General features: G+C 44.5%; 1 protein-coding gene across 6 annotated transcripts in view; it reads left to right on the top strand.

Annotated features, from left to right (window-relative positions):
- LOC138489237 (AN1-type zinc finger protein 2A-like) overlaps positions 1-17,838 on the top strand; it is a 422,968-nt gene that overhangs the window by 114,232 nt on the left and 290,898 nt on the right. Inside the window, exon 7 of one of the 6 annotated variants that reach the window (XM_069616929.1) lies at positions 2,191-2,525. The exons of the other annotated variants lie outside the window; for them this stretch is intronic. Within the exon in view, the coding sequence (XP_069473030.1) occupies positions 2,191-2,203 (13 nt within the window). The 3' untranslated portion in view covers positions 2,204-2,525. Of the gene's footprint in view, positions 1-2,190; positions 2,526-17,838 lie in introns of those variants that run through there. 6 annotated transcript variants of the gene reach the window in all.

Genomic DNA, 17,838 nt, shown 5'->3' on the forward strand with positions numbered 1-17,838 from the left:
ACCGTCTCCTGGATAACTTGGGCATCACCGATCAGGCTCTGGCCTGGCTGACCTCTTTCCTTTCTGATCGAGCCTCCCAGGTCCAACTTGGGTCCTTCCTATCATCTATCTTCCTCTCCACCTGTGGTGTTCCCCAGGGGGGTCTAACCTCTCGCCCTGGCTTTTCAACCAATTCCTGGCAACTCTTGCCCGCTGTATTGCCATTTTCTGCTCAAACTTCCAGTGCTACGCAGACGACACTCAACTCATTTTCAGGCTGCCCTCGGCCACCTCCTCCACCTCTCGTCACTGATTGCCTAACTGCCATTCAAGACTGGTGTGCCGCCAACAATCTTTATCTTAATGCCAGCAAGAAAGAGATCCTACTCATTGGCACACCATAACCTTCATTTCCCCTCACTCTCTGGCCGGCCTCCCTTGGCCGCCCTCCTATCCCCACCTCTGAGGCCAAGAACCTTGGTGTCCGCTTTGATTCCACACTCTCCTTTTCTACCCACATCGCTGATGTATCAAAAAAGTCAAACAACCTACTGCACCTCCTCAGAGGTATTCCTTTCCTCTCATTCCCCCAGAAGCTCACTGTCTCCCAAGCTCTCGTTCTCTCTAAGTTGGACTATTGCAACAGCCTTTTTCTTAATCTACCTGCCTCTACTCTCCACCCTTTACAGCTTATCCAGAACAGGACTGCGAGACTTGTCCTTGGCCTCAAGCCCTGGGATCGTATCTCTCCAGCTCTGAAATCTCTCCATTGGCTCCCAGTGGATGAAAGGATTAAATTCAAAACCCTCTGCATTGTCTACAAGGGTTTCTGGGGCCTGGGTCCAACATACCTTCAACTATCCCTCTGCAAATACCTCCCATCTCGACCACTCCGCTCCTCTACCTCTAACTCCCTCAGGGTCAGTTGTTTCTCAAAGAAACAAGCTGGGGGTAGATCTGTCTTCGGCTGGGGCCTCCCTCTGGAACAGCCTCCCTGCCACTCTAAAACTTGAGGAGAACCATCTCCGGTTCCGGAAGCACCTCCAAAACCTTCCTCTTTGCTGCTGCCTTCTCCTCTCCTCTCCTCTCCCCTGTTGATTTTACTCTGCCTCGGCACCATGCACCTGGCCACCCTCTGTCCTCTGGGCCCAGGTACCTGCTCATCTTGCCACCCTCACGCACTGCCTCCGGGCCACCCCCTGCACTGGGGTCTGTATCTGTACCCATACAGCCCTCCCCTTTTCTTCCTGCACTTTCAGACCTACATGGCCTGCTGCCATAACCCAGCACTTGCCACTTGCTGGCTGCACTCCTATTGTTTGTTGCCTTTTTATTTATTGTTTTATTTTTGTTTTTTCCTTCTCGCTCTGCACTCTCCTTTTGTTCCCCCTTCCATGCACTTCTCCCCCTTCCCCCTCTACCCTGCAATTGCACGTTCTCAATGTCACTAGGCCTAGTAAGATCGTTGTTTTTGTTGTCCCCTGTTCCCTGTCCCTTGCCTTGTCGCGCTCTGAAACACTTGTGTTTGAGCGCAATAGAAATAAAATATCAATATCAATTTATGAGTGCTTTGCAACCTGAAAACTGATGTTATAAGTATTATGGAAGGCCAAAACCAGGATCTCTGAATGCCGAACTAGCTGGAGGCTATTACATGTACTTTTGAAAGTTGAAAAAAGGAATATTGAATAGCGAAATTGACTGTAAGACATTGTGAGCATATGTCAGTTCTGCACAGAACAAAAGCAAGTGATGAACACTTATGAATGAAGTGAAAGTAAGGTAGCGCTAATGGTAAACACCACGGAATGAGAAGTGAGTCGTGGCAAAGCCAAAAGATTACCAATGAAGATATGAAATGATAAACTGATATGAAATGAGAAACTAAGTATTGGCCAAAGAAACAGGTGTCCAAGGAACTACGGGTTAAGAAAGAAAACCTGTGCAAAAGCCCTGAAAGTGCAGAAAGCAGAACAAAGTGCGTAGGGTTATCGGTTGCGTGACTGGTAATGGTTGGACTGTGTAGTCCGACAACTGCGCCTAGACCGAGTCTAGGTAGTACCAAGGAAAGTAAAATGTAAAGAAGCGTGTGTTTTGCAACAGTTCCTGAAGTGAGTTTGAAATGAAGAAACCAAGCAATCTATGTCAACTAGTGAAAAGCCTGGATGACCAAAGATTTGAACTGCTATTGTTTTTTTTTCTTTCTTCAAGCTGGAAGATTTGAACTCTTGGGGAAGGGACCCTCTATGCCTTTTGAACTGTTCTGGACTTGGTGACGGAGAAGTTGAGTATAAGCCAATAGCTGGAAGGAGCTTGGAACCTTATTTTGAACGCTATTCATTTTGCTACTGTCATCCCTACACATTGTATACAGTTAGTTGTGAGGGCAAGTATAGGTTTTGGCCACAGACAACTTTTAATTTGGACTTGCTGACACAGACTATCCTTAGTTTTCTTTAGGTCGGGAATTGCCATGTTAGTATAGGGAGGGTTAGGCCTTACTCCATCCTGACGTTTAAGTAAAATAAAACTTTTAGAAATTTGAATCCGTTGTCTGTGTCTTAATTCATGATACCTTCACATTAGGCCAATGTTTATGTATAGTAAAAGGTACATTTAAAAAAATCCCTAGTCTTTACCTGGTAGAGTACTGTGGCTCTCGACTGTTAGGGAGAATTCCCATTTCTGTGCTAATTTCTTTTAAACCTAGAGACCCCGAGCTCTTTTGCTGGACTTCAGGACTTTTTAATTTTAACCGTGGAGTGAGTGAGCCCTTTTTCTCACTCTCATGTGGTTTGATCTGATTTGGATTTTGTTTCCTTTGATTTTGGAGTCTGATAAACTCCACAGGCATCTACTTTTTTGTATGGTGACGCACAGCGACACACAGCACCTTCAGTGCAGTACCACAGAGAAAGCCTTTAGATTTCTCTTAAGGTTTAAATACCTTTTCTTGTGAGAACTACTGTTCCCAAGAATAGCAAAGCGAAATTGACTTTACTTACCTTTTTTCTCTTTGTAGGTCCAGCACCCCCAATCTTAAGGGGAGTGCTGGCGGGTTACTCGGTTGCCCCTTTTCCTACTTACTCGTGTAACATTTTTTTATGTTACCCTCACTACTGTAAGTGGCTGGTGGCAGTGGGTTAGTTTTCCTACTATTGTGCTTTTCTACCGCAGGCTGAATCGTCAGCTGCAGCATAATACCCATGGATGACCATTGTGTCAAAATGGACCGGTCTTCTTTTTTCACCATTTTCTGTTTGTGATGCCTTTCAAACCAGGTTTGACCCCTTTGTTCGTTTTGCCTCTGGTGGGCTTCAGTGCTGAAACCCGCTTCTGGCTCCAGTGTGTCTGCAAGGGCAGTAAGTGAGGGAGGCGCCCGAAACTCCCAAGTCCTTTGTCTCCATGGAAACCTGAATGCACCCATTCGTGATTGGCTGGCTGGCTGGCTGGCTACAGCCACCCTGCTCTGTGAGTGACAGCTAGGCTGTGCATGAATGGGAGAAACCTGCTTAAAAGATGAGGGTTTTGGGACTGAAGACAGAGTCGAACACTGGGAAGGACATCCCGATAAAGAAACTGTGAATCAAGCTTGCTGCATCCTCCTGGACCGTTGAACAGCCCGGTGAAGCCACGCTGTTGTGCTGAAACTCCTTTTTCTAATCGGCAAGAGAAGCACCGGAAGGGACAACATCTTCCCTTGGGTTAGTGGGACCAACTAACCCCCGAGACAAACTTTGCTGGAAGACCTTCCCCCAACTGGCTGTACTTCTTTGCGGCTGCAGGAAACGTGTCCCAGGGGTCGAGAAATCCATCGTCGCGTGCAACGTCTGCAAGCCAGCCAAAAGCTCCAGGAATCTGCCTACGACCCACCAGAAGCAGGACGACCAGAGCTCTAGTCGCCTCACCAGAGTGCAGGACTCAAGGAGTCAAGGAAGCCCAACCGGTGTCTAAGATCTGCGGTGGTGCAGTTTACCGAGCACTGAAAACGCGAAGTGCCGCTGATCGAAAAGAGCCCGTAGCTGCCACCGACCATCGAACTGCTGCCGCAGGAATCCCCAGACGTCGTCCTTGTCCCCACGACTGATGCCCAGGAACACAGAAGCTGCATTGCTGCAACCAGACAGAAGCCAGCTGGACCCTCTTCTTCTAACCAAAGGCACTGTTCTGACTTGGGTTACTTACTTCAGTGTCTGTGGTTTGCTCTTCTCAGTTGAGACTTGCAGTAGGTGCTTTTTCTAGAGTTGATCTCTGCTCTAACGTTCACAAGTGTAACAGCGTATGACCTTACAGTGATTTTCCTTCAACAAACTATAACTTTGCAAGACTTTTACTATCTAAGAAGTGCCTCAGCTCCATAGACTTTGCTCCAATTGACTTTTGCTGTGATGGCTCCATGCAGACTCTTCTATTCCATTTGACTTTGTCCCTCATAAGTGATGCATTGGTTTTAAACAACTATTACTGGGAAAGATTTTTATCTAGACTTCATTGGAAGATTTTAAGTGCTCACATGCCCTGAGAATCTCTTAAACCTTTTTCCTTCCTTTAACGTTTCTTTTCTACAAACCTCAGAAGTTACAATGTGTACAAGTGATATATAAATCCCATTGCTGTCCTAGTTAGTGAATTCACCTCAGGGTGTAGGAAGTGTATGAAGCATCTCTAAAGAGTATCTACTTACTTTGTGTTGATTCTGAGAAAGTATTTCAAAGTGTATTTGATTGCTACATACATTGCCCCTTTTAAAGAATGCTTATTTAAAACCGACCGTTAAATAATTATTTTACTAGAAACCTTGTGTGCAATTGTTATTTGGATACTTGTATTGTAGATTTAATTGCTACAGCTTACATTTACCCCTCTTGAGAGAAGTCTGGCTGCTCAGTCACAATACCAACTTGTGTAATAGAGACCTATACCAATAGGTGGGTTACCTAATACTAAGAGGACATAGGGTTACTGCATCAATTCTTGCCTCACATCGACCATTAGGATCAACCACTGGTCCATGGTCGCTTATGATTCAGTATTGCTCGGAACAGTCTGTGTACTTGTTAGGCAAAGTTTGTATGCAGTACCCTCTGGGACCACTACAGACAACTAGGACTACAGGTGTAAGCAAAACCAACCTTTGGTATAAGTCTGTACCACACCGTTTCTGGTACAGACTTATCTCAAGAGGGAATGTGAGCTTGTAAGGGTGTGGGTCTACAATGACAAGTATTCAGAGAGACATACTCAAGGTTTCCTGGTAAAACTATTATTTTTTTTAATTAAAATTATTTAGTTTGTTACAAACTTTTCATTTTTAAAAACTCAGTGATACACAATTATAAAACATAACAGTTCAATTGAGAGCTAGAGAGAAAAATAAAAATAAAAAAGGAATATAGAGACAATAAGAAGATCTCTTGTTAACACTTACAGCATCAATTAGGCCAGTCGTCAGTATCTTCACTTGGCTTTCTGTTGAACTCCAGGCTTCAATCCCAAGATATGTTGTAAGTATTGAGCTATCGTGAAAATTAGTTTGTTTTCGCGTCCGTTCAATAATAAAGACCAACGCATATCCGTGTCCATCTGTTGACTCGATATTTTGAAAAAGTTACCAAAGTTCAGTCTCTTGGTCGTTAGTTCTGGGCAGATCATTACTAGATGATAAATTGTTTCTGGTACTCTATCTTTACAGAAACGACAATAGTTGTCACTTTTCGTGATTTGTCGTATCATTGCCAGTTTGTCTCTTGAAGGCAAGTTATTTAAACGAATTGCCATGTACACTGTACGGATATTGTTATCAGGAAACTGTTCTATGTACTTCGGAATTTCGTTTAGTGCTCGAATGTCCAATTGACTTTGAAGATTTCTAAAATATAGGGTTTTGGCATGACATGTTCAGATCCAGTCGTTATTTTCTAATTTGCGTTTTGCATGTTGTGTTCTGTTCATGAGGGTTTCGAGTGATATTTCTTCATCCTTTAATTGTTGGTGTAAATGATCTTTCCATTTCCTTAAAAATGTATTATGAAGAGCAGTTGGATGATTTTTCAAAATTGCTGTTGCTGGTGTTTCATCGTTTGTCAGAGGTTTTCTTAGTAGGTCGAGCTGTTTCCATGTCACTATCGAAGATGGGGATTGAGTTGTCACCTCATAGCGAATTCTAGCCATCGGATAAGAATCTGGGAGCCTTAAGATCTTTCTCCAGAATAGAGCTTCTAGTTTCGCCCAATTGTTGGATTGTGAGTGGATCATTGCGTCGCTGCCATATGTAATTACCGGGATTACTTTCTGCCTGTAGAATGTTATGACGGGTTTAAAGGAAAATTTGCCATATTTCCTGTGTAGGACACAGCCTTGTCTGGCTAGTGTCTGGGTTTTCATTTCCAGGTTATTGAACCACTGTTTTTCTATTTTAGATTGATTTAGTATAATGCCGAGATATTTGAAGGTCGATGCTTCTTCTAGACAAATGTTATCAATGGAGAATTTTAGCGCTGGATGTTTCTTGAATGGAAGTTTTACTAATGGCATGATTTTAGTCTTTGCCGTATTGATCCTTAGGTTGTTGGATTTCATGTAGGTTCCCATAAAATGTAAGCTCTGTTGTAGACCCGAGATGGTTTTGTCTAATAGGATTATGTTGTCGGCATAGAATAACGCTGGAATTGGGACAGAGTTCAGTTTTGGAGGGTTCAGAGCCGGGTCATTAAGATGTTCTTCGCAATCTGCGGTGTATACATTATGAGTTGGCTGCTTTAGTACTTTCGTTGTTTTTATCATGGGTGTAGTCGTGCCATTCTTTGAAAGTCTCACAGCTATTGTATCGGAATATAATGGTTTTATTGGCTCGAGGATCTCCACTGGACAATTCCACGCCGACAGTTTTTCCCATTGTCGTGTTCTTGGTATGGAATCAAATGCCATATGTAGGTCCAAGAAAGCAGCATAGATCTGTTTTTTTTTGTTTTTTTTCTATTGCTTCATATTTGACCAAGTTCATTATAAGGAGATTTATATTAGTACCAACGCCAGCAGTGAATCCCGTCTGTCTCGCTGCCAATCGCTTTGTTTTCTTAGCCCATTCCTTAAGTTTTTTGAGGAGCAATGCAGCGAAGATCTTGCCCAATGGGTCTATTGGTGCGATCGGTCTAAAATTCTGCGGATTGTCCTGCGCCCCTAGTTAGTATATGGGGGCGATTATCGCTGTTCTCCATGATGGAGGGATTGTATTCTGTTTGTTGATGGTTTCTATGAGTCTCATCATGAAGAGAATCCACAGCTCCGCATTTTGTTTTAGAATTGCGTTGGACAGACCGTCAGGACCTGGGGCACGTGAGGTGTTCAGTTTTTCAAAAATCAGGATCAGGTCTTCCTTCTCGTAGCGAACATTCCATGCTTCATTTACAGTCTGTAGTGCTCGCGGCATGGTATTATCTGGATCATTATATATATTTGCAAAGTGGTCTATCCATTTTTGCTTGGTCACGTTTGCTATCAAGAGTTGTTGGTTGCTTTTAATTATTGTTCAACAGATTCCACAGTTGTCTTGGGTTGTGGTTTGTGTAAGCTTTCATCATGTTTTCTGCATCGTTTTGTATCAATGTTGCCTGGTATGATTTCCTCCAGTTTGTGTATTGTTGTTTTATTTTTTTCTTCTGTGCAGAAATTGAAATTCCATTTGTGGGTTTTAGGTTGCGAATGTCTTTATGCATATGTTTTTTTTTCTGCGCAACTACAGTATAATAATAATGATTGTATAGTTTCGATTGGTTCTTCCTCGGCTTTAGGAAGGGAATCGGAAAGGTATCATAATTAAGTTTGTCAATATCTGGCATTGTTGTCAAGTGTAATCGGTCTGTGAGATCTCTTATTTGCTGTGGAGTTATTTGCAGTTGGCGATTGTTGCCAGCGACTTCTGTCGGTATGCTGAAGACCATCTTTTTTGGTTGTGTGGATCTGGAACCAGTTACTATTAGTTGGTGGTGATCACTTCTTGTTGATAGATTGATTTGGATCTCTGTAATTGATTCCAGTAGATCTGTTGACAGATATACAAAATCTATTATTGCTGTCGTATTGGCACCATACCATGTCGGTATGGTTATCCCTGTGGCATCTTTCGGTTGTTCTACTTGTTTCAGATTACGAATCGAAATTTCCTTGTGCCATTTCCTTGCCCGCATTGACAAATCGATGAACTCCATCCGTTGGCCTAGTTTATTGTATAGGTGTATATTTAAGTCACCGCATATAATGAATTCCACATGTTGATGTTCTATGAGTGTTTGATCGATGGTTAGAAACACACCATCTAGGAAATTGCTATCGTTGAACGATGCTGGATTCCAATACAGGTTCATGATGGATATGAGGCGGTCAAGGTTGTTATGGCCAGAAGGTTGTATTCGAATGATGGTATTTTGTATCCAAGGATTTATGTTGTTGGTCACGACAATTGACCATTATGGTCGAATTTGAATTGATGTCAACAGTCCAGATGCTGGTCTGCCGGAGGCACCTTTTTATTGCAGGATTCAAGGGAGTAATATAGCCATCGCAGCTTGGAAGGTCCGTAAGCCAAGTTTCTTCTAGGCACACTATAGATGTTAATTCGAATTCCGGTTCTGCGTAGTTGAATAGGTGGGAGTTTCCCCTTGTATTCCAACTGCATAATGACCAATGGAAATCTTGTATTTTTAGTGGTTATGATACAGAGGATGTATCGCGCGTATTGTCTAGGTCCTCAGCGTAATCACGGTGGAATGGATAGTTCTCGTTGCTTTCGTAAGAAGTATTTTCTGGTATCATTTCTTGAGATTCAGGATGGTCAGGAGGCCTATAGGAAGGATCATATCTTATATGAATTGAACGTTCACTCTCCTGGTTTCTAGCAGATGAAGACTTTGTGTAATTGTTCCGCTTTCGTGGTATATCAGGTGTTGTCTCAGATGACGTTTGGTTGTAGCTGAAGCCCAGAACATCTAGGACTTCTGCTTGTGCAAACATTTTTTCCATTGTCACACGATCCCATAATTCCAGTGATACTCTGTCAAGTTGAGTGTGGTCCTGGAAGATTATAAATTTGATGTCTCGAGATGAGATTGTTTTGATATTAGGTATTGTCTTTAAGAGTAAAAGCATGTTGTTTCGATTCAATATCATACGTTTGTTTTTGGTGGTTTGATTTTCTATCTGCAATATGTATTGGGATCGATCTTGTATTGGATTAATGAACTCTGGGCAGCTGATCTGATTAGTTTTGCGCAGATCTTCTATTTGTCCTTCTCGATGTATGTGGGGGAGTCATGACGTAGTCTGAGACATACATGGTTTCATTGGGGCTCCTAGAGCTGCTCTTGTGGGGTCCTATGGTTCTTCTGGGCAATGATACAACGTCTGGAGAATCATCGCAGATCGATTGTTCGGTGGATGATGATATCTCGTGTAACATTGATTCATCCGATATGTCCTCGCATGTTAGTTCAAAACTTTGATATGTGGATGGTACATATTCATCCACAATAATAAGGCTTGAGTCAAAAGGAGTTTGCTCAGTGCGAACCTCATCGTGCTGGTCCGTGTACGTTGTAAGATTTAGTAGGTCCTCTGTGCTGGTTGAGATGTACTCAATGTTGCCGTTTTGCACTGAATTCGGCTGTCTTGAAGGTTTCATTTCTGTTAGTAGAGCGGTAGGGTTTTTTACACGTCCTATAAGGGGTGCAGGTTGAGTGATTGAATGTTTCACTGGCTGGTTCACTGTGCGTAGAAACGCCCTTGAACCGTTCTGTTTGGCGATTGCAGGTTTTTTTTTCCTTGTGGTTGTTGGTGGCTTTCCTATTTGTGTGATTGTCACTTTAGCTCCTCCCGTGAAAATTTTGAAGATTTCCGCACTTTGTTGCCATGGTAGGTTCTAGAATTGAAAAGTTATCGATACCTCCGACTGGCATTTGTGATGCTGTGGGCAATACAGGCGTGATAAGTATGTCTTGTGTATCAGGTGTTATTCTAGCACTGGACTCTGTCGGTATCTGTGGCTGCTGTGCCGCTTGCATCCAAGCCATAATGTTATTCGTCAGTCTATTTTTCTCTTCTCTGTCGCCTCTGGCAATTTCGCACAATCTCTGTTGCCATCTCAGTGATTGCCCTGCTTCGCAGTCCAATCTTTTTTCCAGTGTAGTTAGGAAGTTCTCTATGTATACTTGCTTTGTGTGAATTAAGGCTAATAATGTAGCCTGGTCATGAATCGCATCTTTAGAATCTTCCTGCACTTTCAGAAACGGAATCATTGATTGGGATACAACTGCTATTAGCATGTTTTGTAAATCGATCATAGTTGTTGGGATTCTTGGTTGATTTGTTTGATCGTGAAAGGAGTGCTCTGTGTGCAGGTCGCGATTGTCATGTTTTCCGTTTTGGTTTATTGCGCTTGATTTCCGGATTTCATGGTCGGCTGGTGGTGTGTAATAAGATTCTTGAAAGTCATACGAAAAATGAGTTTGAGAGCTTCTTTTGTCAGTTTTTAGGTGCAAATCATGCTTTAATCTCTGGTTATGTTGATTTGTTGACTGAATAGGTTGCTGTGATAGCAATAACATTGACTCTTGTTGTTTCTTTCCATTTGTTGCAGTAATCGGGTAGGGTTTATGAATTATCGTTGGCGTGGATGTGGCTTCTGGACATCCAGATGAGATGTTGCCGAATATTGCTTTCAGTTTTCCAACACTGTTCATTATTGACACAATTTCTGTGATGTCAAGTGAGAGCCTGTCCGCTTTGGCAGTCGCTTTGGCTGATTGGTCATTGCCTAAATTTTTACTTTGAGCTTTATTCGTATGTGATTTGAGCGCTTTTAATTTCGCTAGTCTAGCTTGCTCTTTTTTAGCAGTTGTCCGTTCAGATTTTTGCGGTATTGTGCACAAAGGAGTGGATAACAGTGGAAATGTGTTGGGACATTCCGCTGATTTTTGCTTCATTGATGGGATTGGGTGTTCCACTTTAGCAGAGTCTATATTCTCCTCTACAGTTGAAGTGGAATTCGACTGCATTGTATTGTCAGGTAATACAGTATGTTGTTCTGCTACTTCTATGTTTGTCTCTGGCACAAGAGTTTTGTGCAGGGGCCGTTTAAATTGGGGCTGGTTTGTATGTGCATTTCTAGTATCATTGAAAGTGTCCATGTTTGTATCTTGGGCGCATGATGGTTCGGTGTCCCATTGAGTAAGTTCGATTTCTGTCTGGTTAGATGGCTCTCCTTTGGGATCCTTCGTTTCCTGGGTTTGTTTTAAAGGGCTTAGTTGGTGGTGCTCTTGCTCAGTTGTTTCCTCTAGATTAGATTGAGGAGGGAGTGCTTGTTTCTGTTTCTTGGATATAGTTTGTTCTAGGGTCAGCTGTTTTAGTTCGTTCGAGGTAGACGCAATTGGTGCAGAACCTAATTTGCAGCGTAGCCTAGTCTTGGGACCCGGAATGGTTGTTGGGGTCTTAGTAGTCATGGCAGTATGAGACAATCTGACGAAAGCTGCTGGAAGCTGGGTGTGTTGGGGAGTTTCTGTATCTAGTCTCTTGATGGAATCTGGCTTTGTTACAGAGTCTCTATATATTGACCCTTGGTGGCAATTCGCGTGATGAGATCAAAGGGCTCCTGCCCCACAATTTCTCGCACGTTATACAGGTGTCGTCTTGTGATTAGATTCTTGTCTGTTTTCCAGCTGTTGATTTTATGGCAAAATCTCGAGTTGCTTGGTGAGCATATCAAGGGTGTATGAGATCAAAGGGCAGATGCCCCGCAGGCTCTCACACACTAAGATGGTCTTTGGTAGGTCCAGTTGTTGAGTAGGTAAATCAGCAGCGCACAGGATCAAGGAGAAAATTCTGCAGGCTCTCAGAAGGTGGAAATTAGAGTTAGTTGCTTCCAGTGATTAGCGTTTTGGGTACTGAGTGGGTGAGATCAAAGGGCAATTGCCCTGCAGTCTCTCACCGGCTGGGCGCTTGTTATCAGTTAGTCTGAGGAGTTGAGCGTGAAATGCCAAGTTGCCAATTGGTGTTATGCGGGAAGGGCAGGCGAAATCAGTCTCTCGCATGCCGTTTCTTAAGTGCTTTCAGATCACGTTAGTGGCTTCTAGCAATTGCACGATGAATGGATAACTTTGTCTATAGTTCTACAAAGTCTAGTTAAGTTATAGCAGGCGATGCAAAGTCTGAGGGCTGGTTCCTTATATTCTTGCACACGTTTCTCACGAAGCCCTTTCAATAGAGATGACTAGGTGAAGGGGCTCAAGTGGCCGTAAGCATAGACAGTTGTCGCATCAACCGCGGCAGATTCCAGGGATATAATGCGGAGTGCCGTGTACGCGGCGCAAGAGAGGTACGCCGGGATTAACTTGTTTCCGGCTCGTTGGTCACAGGCTCCGCCTAAGCTAAACGGCAGGGCGTTAGATGTTTGTCACAGTAAGCGGATTCAGTGCGCCGTGAGAGGTACCACAAGGGGCAGCAGAGGTTGCCTGTTATCGGGAGTTAGTGTTCTGTGTGACGATTTGTGATTTCTCACACACTATGTGAAAATAAATGTGCGTAGGTGCAGAAAATCAAAGGGATAGTATGTTTGGTTTACAAACGTACGCATGTGTCTTCATTACTGGAGTCAAAGAAGAAAAGTTTGTGGCATCGCTCACCTTTGATTGTGCTTTAAAAGAGCAGCATGGCAGACCGCATGGGTCCCGCTGGAGTCCCGCAGAGCCCGAAGACCCAAAGACTCTGCGACCGACTCCGCGGCTCGCTCCGCAGTGGAAAGGGTCTTATGAAGAGGTGCAGGCTGGGTTTCCTGGGCAATGGAAGTAGAAAGAGGACTCGGGTAATCAGGAAGCAATCCAATAGTAAGTTGAAGCAGACACAGACCCACAGACTCTGCGACCGACTCCGCGGCCCGCTCCGCGGTGGAAAGGGTCTTATGAAGAGGTGCAGGCTGGGTTTCCTGGGCAATGGAAGTAGAAAGAGGACTCGGGTAATCAGGAAGCAATCCAATAGTAAGTTGAGGCAGACACAGACCCACAGACTCTGCGACCGACTCCGCGGCCCGCTCCGCGGTGGAAAGGGTCTTATGAAGAGGTGCAGGCTGGGTTTCCTGGGCAATGGAAGTAGAAAGAGGACTCGGGTAATCGGGAAGCAATCCAATAGTAAGTTGAGGCAGACACAGACCCACAGACTCTGTGACCGACTCCGCGGCCCGCTCCGCGGTGGAAAGGGTCTTATGAAGAGGTGCAGGCTGGGTTTCCTGGGCAATGGAAGTAGAAAGAGGACTCGGGTAATCAGGAAGCAATCCAATAGTAAGTTGAGGCAGACACAGACCCACAGACTCTGCGACCGACTCCGCGGCCCGCTCCGCGGTGGAAAGGGTCTTATGAAGAGGTGCAGGCTGGGTTTCCTGGGCAATGGAAGTAGAAAGAGGACTCGGGTAATCAGGAAGCAATCCAATAGTAAGTTGAGGCAGACACAGACCCACAGACTCTGCGACCGACTCCGTGGTGAAACTATTATTAATTTATTACACAATCATTTATAAAGAATTCACTCAATGAGGCAACCGATAAACACAAAAGTTATACTACAATACTGATTACTAAGCAGTTGAGCTCCCTTGAAGTCAAAGCAAAATAGCATTGAAGTAGGAGCAAAAAGGCATAAATTAATAAAACGAATATTACAGTTACTTTAAAATAGTGCAAATAGTTTGAGTTCACCAGAGGAGTTGATTCAATGCAATAGGTAGGCCAAAGTCAATGGGCTGGTGTCTTGTATAAGTAAAAACGGATCTGGTATTTAAAACGGAAAAGTCTTTGCCACGGTTCTTAGAAGTAGTCCATGGAAGAAGGGTTTGTATGTCGGGTCACAAGCTGACTAGGCCTGCAAGTTGCCAAAGTTCCACAAACATTTGCGGTGAGAGGTAAGTTCTCTTGGTCGGGTTTTCATAGTACCTTCAATTGAAGAAAGATTCAGCTGAAGACTTCTGTTCCTGGCAGTTCCTGCAGATCTCGCTATTCCTGAGCCTTGGTCATGGGGACAAGAGCAGGGGTGTTGCTGGTCTGGAAAAGATCAGGGGCTAAGCTAATGTCGGGACTGGCGAGACTCTGGGCTTGGTAGCATTTTGGTTGTAGCACCTGAGCGTCTATCCGGGGCTACAGCCAAAAGACCTGGGGCTATAGCCCCCTCACCCCCCCCCTAGCAACGTCTCTGGACAAGAGGGAGGATGTCGGGGGACTCCTGCACGGGGACGGATCACAAACCTGGTAAATTGGCAAATCATCGATTCCGGTTGATGTTCTTCAAGCACACAAGCTGGTGTCCTTCTCCCTGGGAGCTCTGGGAATGGTATTGAGGTGGCTTACGAGTTGATTGGTCCCACCAACTCAAAGGAAGAAGTCGTCCTTGAAGGGCTTCTCTGTCGAGGTGAACTTCGCGATTCGGACCTGCATCATGGGCTCCACCGGGCAAACCAATGGTCCAGTAGTTGCAGCAGCTGTCCTCTTCCAGCTCGTCTTCGGTTCTTTCGTTCCAGTGGTCGACTCGGCCTTTCAGTCCAAGAGACTCGCCTTTTAAACAATTTTCTCCCATTCATTCCAGCCTAGCTGCCACTCACCCAGCAGGGTGGCTGTCCTTGCCAGACAGTCAGCCAGCCCATCATGTCATAGTACATTTGGATCTCCTAGGAGACTAAGCACAGGGAGTTTCGGGCACCTCCCTCACTTCCTGCCCACCCCAGACACTCGGGCGCCAGAGGTGGTCTTCAGTCCTGAAGCCCACCAAAGGCACAAAAACAAAGGGACCAAACCTGGACTTCTTGAAAAACATGGCTCCCACGATTTTTAGCTACTGGTGTTCGCAGTCGGGGGAAAAAATAATGGTAGTTAGTTGTAAAACCACTGCCACCAGCCATTTCGATAGGAAAGGGTAGCATTTGACTGCTACATGAGTTTCTAGACCTAGGGAATACTAGGTAACCCCTCCAGCACTCTATTGAAGAAAGTGTGTGCTGGATCTAGGAATTTAAAAAGACTAGTAAAGTCAATTTAACTTTACATTCTCTGGGAAACAGTAGTTTATCCCATCAAAGGCGTTTAAACCTTGAGAGAGCCTAAAAGGCTTCCCTGTGTCACTGCACAGAGGGTGCTGTGTGACATAAATGAAAAGATGATGCCTATTGAGTGGTTTAAAACTCCATAACCAAAAGAAATAAACACAGAAAACAAACAGAATTAAAACGTTCAAAGCCCCAAAGTTTAGCGAAAGAGCTGGGGGTCTCAAAGGTAGAGGAAATTAGCACATTTATGAGAATTATCCATAACCGTACTCAATGGGTGCCCCTCGGGGACTGCAGGACAATTCTCTGCTCCACCACAGAATTGACATGCCAGAATAAAACTGGTTGAATTGTTTGAAGACTTCAGTGGCTGTTTAAGTGATTATCCCATCCATGTATCCCTCAGATGGGACTGGTCAGCCATCAACATTGTAGTGAATAAACTAGGAGTTTAGGAAGTGTGGCCCCTTCCTTGATCAAGTATTGGCAAAGCCAACAGTTTAGGGTTTTGTGTATTCATGCACCAGAATGTAGCATGCAGAGTAATACTACCTGACCATAAGATAGGAACATCTGTGTTAGGAAAGAGTTCTCTTTAGGCAACTTTCCCTCTATAGTTCATATGAAACCCCAAATGTTTTGCTTTTGTTTTTGAACCTGTTCTTGCTTTTTTCAGGGAAGTGAAGCCTTTTGCTCATTTTGTTGCAGCGAAACTTAGCAGTTCTTCAGACTTTAATTACTGAGAAACTGTTTCCCTAATGTCTTTTCACCTCTTTTGATAACATGTTGACGGTGCACACACAGCATCTTACAAACCATCCCCCACTGCATTGCATTGTATCACCCTAGTCATTTACACTTGGAATTGTTGGTTACTTTTATATGTGCCTAAAGAAAAGCTGGTGGCACAAAACCCTTTTTTTGTGACTTTTTTGCATTATTTTTAGTGGGCTCATTTACAATGTCTGGCTACTAAATGATGTAGTGCCCTAAAATGGACGTGCCACAAGATTGTTTGTTTGCTTGCTCTTTGGCCATATTGTTGTTTGACCTTCTTCCTGCCTTTTTGGGTCAGGAAATCCTTTATCTGGTCATGCCTTTTCCAGAAAAAGCTGCTGCTTTCGCAGGCTTCTGCTGGCCTCGTGTGTGGACCCAGGATGTGGGTGGGACTGTCAGTTCCTACTCCACATCTGGGACGCCTAAAATTCTTGGTGTGTAGCATGTGTGGAACCCACACACAGTGGGCCCTGATTGGACCACTGATGACTGTTTGAATGGTGCATATCCTTACCATTGGTGGGCCTGGACTTGCCTTCAGCCAGGATTTAGGATGAGAGGAAGACTCCTTTAGCAATTTAGTCAGATCCGCGTTGAAGCCAAGTATCTTGTGTAGAAGAGCAACCGTTTGATGAGCCCCGGCATCCCCTTCCTGCATTTGGCCCGGTAAAGTCCTGCTGGACTACCCGAACTGCAAAGGCCCTGAGCAGTGCTTCAACAAACCTTGGACTGGTGGGACTAACCAGTCTCGATGCATTCTGGAGGATCCAGACGTTTTGAGCCGTCAGAAGTGTGCCTGGACCACGCAGTGGACTGACTAGTTTTCTAGTGGGCTACCTCGGTAGAATTGTCACCATTCTGCATTCGTCGCCGTAACTTTGGTGGTCACCAGCTAGTGCCACGAGTAGCCTTTTTATCTTGTTTCAGCTTTCCAGCTTCAAGGGATTCTGCTCAGGAAGGCCACTTTTGACTGCGACTGGAGAGATGCTGTTCATCGCTGTGCGGTAACCGCCTGTCGAAAATGGTGTCCCTGTGTCCTGTGAGGTGTCCAGAACACTCCTGCATCAGTGAGTCCTGCTTGCCTTCTTTGCTAGGGGTTGCATCGTGCACCAGCAACTAACTGGAGAAATCCTCGAGCCCACAACCCGTAGACCTCCTGCACTAGAACAAACGTCAGGAAAACCTACCTCAAGCGCCCGCCCCCCAACCGGAGTGGGAGGGTAACTCCACAACAACCAGACATGGAAAAAACAGCCCACTAGGAAAACCGGCTAGGTGGACCCTTTTTCGAGAAGAACAAGAGCTTTATTTTGTATACAAAACTGAAATAAGTCCACTGCTGCAAAGCTCTCTTGTTCAAAGTGGAGTACATCTTATAAACACATAAATCGTCATTCATGACGTGTTCGATATACAGTATTAATCTCCCACCCTCATTGGCTGCCACCTATTTACATGCTAATGGTTACACATCGACCCTTCGCTGATTGGTCATGTCGTCTTCTCCTCCATCTTCTCCATACGTGGGTAACAGGCTTTTCATCTGAGTGCTGCAAGGTAATTGGTTAAACTTAAGACACCAATCTCTTCACTTATATCCACGTGATGTGCACCTGGTTGTCAACATGAATTTGGCAGATAACTTCGAGGTCAGCCTGGTCCTTGCAAACAAAGCAACCCTTGTCTTATCCCAAACAAGCAAGCGCCCCCATCATACCTCCCTGCTGCAAGCTTATAATTATTGGCATCACCCTTTGCTCTCCCTGGTATAAATCGGACCCTGTTCTTTGCTCCCCCTTTATCAGTTACCCCTCCCGGGAGATGAACCTGGTGTCCCACTAATCCATCCAATTAATGAAGGATTTAAGAGCGCTATTCTATACATCCGGTATTTCAAATAGAATGACCATTATTCTGGGGGCATTAGTGCCTTAAATCTCAGTTCCTGTTTTGGCAGCTCAAGACCTCTGCCCAAGTTCCCATGAGTATGGCCTTCATACTGGGCCGCA

The sequence above is a fragment of the Ambystoma mexicanum genome, chromosome 9 (genome assembly GCF_040938575.1).
Source record: "Ambystoma mexicanum isolate Mex_15411 chromosome 9, UKY_AmexF1_1, whole genome shotgun sequence".
Classification (NCBI taxonomy): Eukaryota; Metazoa; Chordata; class Amphibia; order Caudata; family Ambystomatidae; genus Ambystoma; species Ambystoma mexicanum.